This window comes from Vigna angularis, chromosome 7, assembly GCF_016808095.1.
Source record: "Vigna angularis cultivar LongXiaoDou No.4 chromosome 7, ASM1680809v1, whole genome shotgun sequence".
In the NCBI taxonomy this organism is placed as follows: Eukaryota; Viridiplantae; Streptophyta; class Magnoliopsida; order Fabales; family Fabaceae; genus Vigna; species Vigna angularis.
In genome coordinates, this window is record NC_068976.1 from 27,818,762 (window position 1) to 27,824,761 (window position 6,000).

The window sequence follows — 6,000 nt, forward strand, 5'->3', positions numbered from 1 at the left end:
CTCATCATGAGTTGGACTAACCCAGCCGAATACTGTCCTTGCTAAATCATAATAACTTTTCATCAAACATTGTTTGGAGAGGTGAAACAGAAGAAATACGGTCAAAACAACACATAATTGATTTATGGATTTAACTTAATCAATTGCATTGCATGATTAAACTCTTGTCGAGATTTTTAAGAAACACAATCATCTGTGTATGTTAGTTTATGTTAGTGAAGAGGTTCGACCTTTGGTGTTTTAGTTGGATGACGGTCGTGGGTGATTGGACCGCGTTGGCAAAAACAAGGAAGGCACAGAGATTGACACCAAATTCAACGCTTGGGAAAAAGTTTCCAAGTCGGGGCTCGTTAATTGCGTTTGGCGTGGTGCGAGGGAGCTAAGCTTGACCAACGTGTAAAGTTGGGAGAGTTTTGGTTAGACCCTCTTTCTCTAACCCCTTCACTGTATATGAAACCGTATATTGGGGTGGTGAAAAAGGTTGAAAAGTCACAGATAAAGTTCACATGAGGCAGCATCACACATGCCCCATCAGGAAGCACGCCCTTGTGCACATAAGGCCCGCTGGAAGTAAAAGAACAAAATTAAAAATTAGGTAGGGTTTAAAAGGAGATGATGATGAATTTTGAAGAGTAAAAAAGCTGAAAGGGTTAATTGGGGGAGTGGGAGTAGGAATATGTTAGTGGGATTTTGATGTTGTATAAGAGTAAGAGTGGGATTATAGTTGAGGAAACGGACATCATAGAAGGAAGGGAAACATGGGTTGTGACACGTCATCACTGGCAGCTGGAACATGGAACTTATGATTTTCTACTCCCCGACAAGGACACATTCACACACACACACTCGCAGGTCACCACCCTCCACTCACACACTCACACTCCTTACCTCACTCCAATGACTCCAACTCAATTTCCCTCTTCAATACAAAACCCCACTCTCACGAGAAAAATGTTTTTCACACCCTAACCCTTCCACAAACACTACTACCCCGTGCACTATAAATACCCTTTACCCTATACCCTTTCATCTCGTTTTCTTCTCCGTTTTCTCCATCCTTCCACTCTCTCTTCGCTCCGGTTACCCTAAACACATCTTTCCTCTCCCTTCCCGCCAAAACCTCCCCTCTCATCTCCACCAAGCCTTCAAGGTTCGCCCTTCAATTCTTGAACCTTCTTTTTCACTATCTTCTTCACTCACTCACTCACTCACGCTTACCCCGTGTGTGTGTGTGTGTTAGATCCTTCCACCAAAAGCGGAGTGAGATTTCATTTGAAGCGTATCCAAGGTTGGCCATATTCTCTTCTCTCTCTCTCTCTTGGAATATATCTCCAGAAGAAAAGCAAAAGTTTGTTAGTTGTTACCCATAAACATCTCGGTTTCTTTCTGCATCACCAACACCAAAAGTTTTCAAACGTCTCAATTCCCCCAGCATATACATCTACTTGTCCACTTTTCCCCCATACCCTCTAAATTCTTTCGCCCTTTAAACCCACCCTTCATGCACTCCACCACCACACCACAACTTTCCCTCTTCCACCTCTTACTCTCACACTCACTCAAAAATAAACAACCTTGACACAAAAACACACTCCTCACCCTTCAATTCTTCACTTTCTTCCATCTCTCTCTCAATCCTTTAGACATGTCCGTACACTCAACACTGAACCTCCACCCCATCAACCCCGCCACTCCAAATTCCAATTTTGATGATAACCCACCATGCAAAACCAAGACCAAAACCCAAAGGAGGCTCCTTCGGATCATAATCACCGACCACGACGCCACTGATTCTGACTCCGACGACGAACAACGACAAAACAATCCAACAACGAGGAAAGTGAAGAGAGAAATTACCCAAATCAGCATGCACCTTCCTCTCCCGGACAACTCCCTTTCTTCTTGTTCGTATTCTTCTGGTTTAGCTTCTGCTTCCTCTTGTTCCTCCGAACAAGTCTCAAAGTGCAGAAGGCCCAAAAAACCTCCACCACCCTCCGAAGCGGCCCGCCGCCGCAGCAAGTTCCGCGGCGTCCGTCAGCGGCCGTGGGGGCGATGGGCCGCCGAGATCCGCGACCCGACCCGCCGGAAACGCCTCTGGCTCGGAACCTTCGACACGGCGGAGGAAGCCGCCACAGAGTACGACAAAGCCGCCGTCAAACTCAAGGGTCCCAACGCCGTCACCAATTTCCCCCTCACAAGGCCGCCCCCGGTGGAGTCTCCTTTCGCCGCCATCGACAGCCTCAGCACCGACGGCGGCGCGTCGTACTCCGACTTGGTGGCCTCGCCGACGTCCGTTTTGACCTACGACTGCGACTCGACGCCGTTCGACAGTTACCATTACGGCGACGTGGACGCGCTCGGGTTCCACATCGACGCGCCGTTAAGTCTGGCGGACGTTGACGTCTCGCTTACGTGTCATCCATATAAGGAGGAGGAAGAGGCGTTCGATGAATTCGATCTCGACGAGTTCATGAAGTGGCCTTACTAAAAATCTCAGGGACAGTTTGGTAATTGTGCGGTGTTTGCCCATTGATGCAGTGTGGAAGTTGAAATTCCTAATGTGCCCCTCTCGGTGTTGGAGTTTGAAATTTTGTCGTACTCATTGGATCTTTGGAAGAGTGTAGAGTTGTAGTCCCATTCTACTACCACCTGAAACGGCGATTCTTTATGTCGTATTTGGCAGAATTTAATTTGTAATTATCATGAAAAGTTAAAAAAAAATTAAGTGTCAAAAGCAGTGATTGAGAAGCAGATCAGCCAAGCAAGGATTATATTGTAATTGGTATATAAATTTTGATAATTATTTAAAGAGATTTTGATATTATCTATATAGAATGATGGGTTAGTGCAAAAGGGACACATTGATAAAATTTGGCTGCTGAATCCCAGCCATCAATGTTCATATTTGAATCATTCTATTTCCACCATAAGATATTTTTAATTTATTTATTATTTCTTTGTTTGGTTTAATTGATATGGTGCTTTATGAGTTATTTATTTGCATGCTTTGACGAAATTAGTAGCTGATGGCTCTTTTGGACAGCACAAAAATCACATCAATCTCTTATTATTAGTGTTGTTTAAATAAAATGCTTTATAATAAGATTCTTGCAAGTGGGACTCTTGTGTGATTTATGAAGTACACGACTTTGATTTACCTAGCTAAAGAATAAATATTAAAATGCATATTCTGAAAATAATTGACTTGAAAAGAGAAAAAAAAAGTCCTGAACAACTATTCGAACTTCGTGTCTGGTACATGTTTTTAAAGGGTTAATACAATTTGTAGGATAATCATATAATATTCTCATCTAATAGCGAATTCAGAAACATGAATCATTCATTATACCATAGAACAAAAGAATGTTTTATACCACGAGTCTTACATGTTTTTTAATCCTTAAAATTCTCCAAATTGTATGGTTATTATGTTGTACGAAGAACCTTTTCTATAATTAGTATTTGCATTGCTGAAATGGGAATGGTTTTGTTATAGTTACCCAACAAAATATGCTTTCACTATCCACCAAAATTTTGAAGCACAAGCGTGGTGTTTTTTCAAAATTTATTGTTACTCACTTCTTATCACAGTTTATCTTATACACCTTGCAATACGTTTCTTCAAATCATTCGAGGAAAAAAAAGTCAATTATTTATACCATTATATAAAAATATTTTTTGCTTTTCTATTTACCCCTTAAAATATATGTATATAGAAAATATTTATCAATTTTTATTCCCCTTAAAAGTACATATGTATATAGAAAATATTTAAGGGGAATAAAAATCAAATAAAGAATTGACATACATGGTGCATTGAATTGGAGTTTGCAATTCTAGGTTGAAATAAACCTGATTCTATAAAATTAATATCAATAAAAAAAAGTCTTTAATTAGTTTAGTTATATTTTGACATATTTACTTATAAAGTAGTGAATCGTGAATGAGTAGTATTGATATAAATCACTTTTAAACATAGCAATCACTAAAATGGTAATACAATATTATGTTAAAATGACTTTGTTTCCAAAATACTCAGGTAAGATTATTTTTTTTTATTTTGATTTTGTAAAAAAATAGTACAATATATTTATGGAGATTTTGGTTTATTATAAAAAAGTATTTTTAAATTTTATATAAACTCTCATACTCTAATTAATATATATTATCTTCAAAGTAATCTCGTTGTTACACAATAGTAAATTGGATCATATTTATTTTATTAATGAACTTACTGTTTTTTAAACACAAATGCTAATAAATGTAATTTAAAGTTATAAAATAAAATATTACTCAAATTAGAAAGGAATCGTTTCTTTGTTTTTTTTTTAATTTATAATTAAAAGAAGAAGAAATAAGACGAGTAAAATGATGAAGCAGGCGGATCATGATTCTGATTTTGTGATTCTTTTGGTGCAGACAAAGACATTTTATAAACACTGCTCACAGTTTTTGGATTTTAAAATAAAAAATATTTTTAAAAAACTTCCATAATGTTCTCAACAAAATTATATTGGTTGGGGTATGTTTGTGTGTTTCTAAAAAATATTTGTGTAGAAAATTCAAAATAGAGAAGATGTTGAATAATTTAATTAAATAAAAAAGTAAAAAAAAAAAATTATTGCTGACATACTTAAGTTAGTTGAGATTTTTTATAGGATTTAGCATGGTCAAACTTTTTTTAACAATATCTAGGGCAGTATTATAAGAAATATCGAAATTTATTCTATTTAAAATGGATTTTTATTACTTCACAATATTTTTAATAACTCCAAATTTGTAATTTTTTAATTTACATTGTAATTTTTTATGACCTAAAATACCATTAAAATATGAAATTAATATTGAAATATTGTTTTTGTGTTGATACTCGAAGTGTTAACTTTAAGACTTTTCTAAAATTTGTGCATTGGAGTGGAGATGGTCGACATGATAAAATAAATTAGAGGTTGAAAAGTCTAGTCCTCTAAATTTGCGTTTATGTTTTCCAATCCCGTATCATTTTAATGCTCAAACTGAAAATAATTAATATCGAATTAATTGGTCAATTAAATTGTAGTTTCTACAATTTTAACCCATTAAAGTATTGATATTTTGAGTTATTTTTGTGATCGGTGTTATTATTTCTTTTATTTTAAAAAATAATATCATGCTAGAGTTTATAGTAAAACCTGTTAGAAATAACTGAAATTGTTATATATAACCATTTCCTATCTTATTGATATTATGTTAAATTTTATTTTAAAATTAATTTATGTTTGTAAAGTTTGCTAGACTCAAATTTATTTATTTTTTCTGTCTTTAGTTTTAATAAGTTTTCTGTCTCAAATTTCTCTTCTTTTAAGATTGTCAATTTTAGTTAGTTCCAAAATTGGAACTTACAATTTATTTGTTGACGAGTTGGAGACTATTTTTTTCCCATCAAATTTTAGTCAAGAATACGTGTTTTTATACCCTAAATTTCCTTAATTAATTTTATTTGAATATTTAAGTTCAGTATTGGTTAGATTATTTGAGAAAAGCGATAATCTCGTAAGTTATTTTTAATTTTGATATGGTATGATTATGCGGTGTTAAGACTTTACTTTTTTGGTCAAATTTAATTTTTCTAGTCATTACTTTTATTGCTAGTAATTTTCAGATGATAAAGTATATAACGTTTAAATTTGATTTACTTTGTTGTAATTCCCGAAATAAGTGAGCCATTTAACGAGATTGATGGATCATATATGACTAAACCTAACAATTAATTGAAAGAGTCAAATTGAGCATTATAAACTATTTTGGACAAATTGTGTTTCCTTTGAGCTTAAAATAATATTTTTTTTAACTTGTTAGATTTATTGTGGTCATTGGTGAGGTGAGTTGTTAGTTTTTTTTAATGGTGTTTTATTGCATATATAGCTTAATTAATCATTAATTTAATCTTCTCAACTGAAGGTTTTGAGTTTGAACGCTATCATTTTGAGCAAAACATTCCAAAGTACTTGTGGAAATAAT

General features: G+C 34.7%; 1 protein-coding gene across 1 annotated transcript; it reads left to right on the plus strand.

Annotated features, from left to right (window-relative positions):
* Positions 1–668: 668 nt before the first annotated feature.
* LOC108337251 (pathogenesis-related genes transcriptional activator PTI6) lies at positions 669–3,509 on the plus strand. Its single transcript, XM_017573734.2, has one exon. The coding sequence runs from the start codon at positions 1,646–1,648 to the stop codon at positions 2,486–2,488; it is 843 nt and encodes a 280-aa protein (XP_017429223.1). The 5' UTR covers positions 669–1,645; the 3' UTR covers positions 2,489–3,509.
* Positions 3,510–6,000: the final 2,491 nt, after the last annotated feature.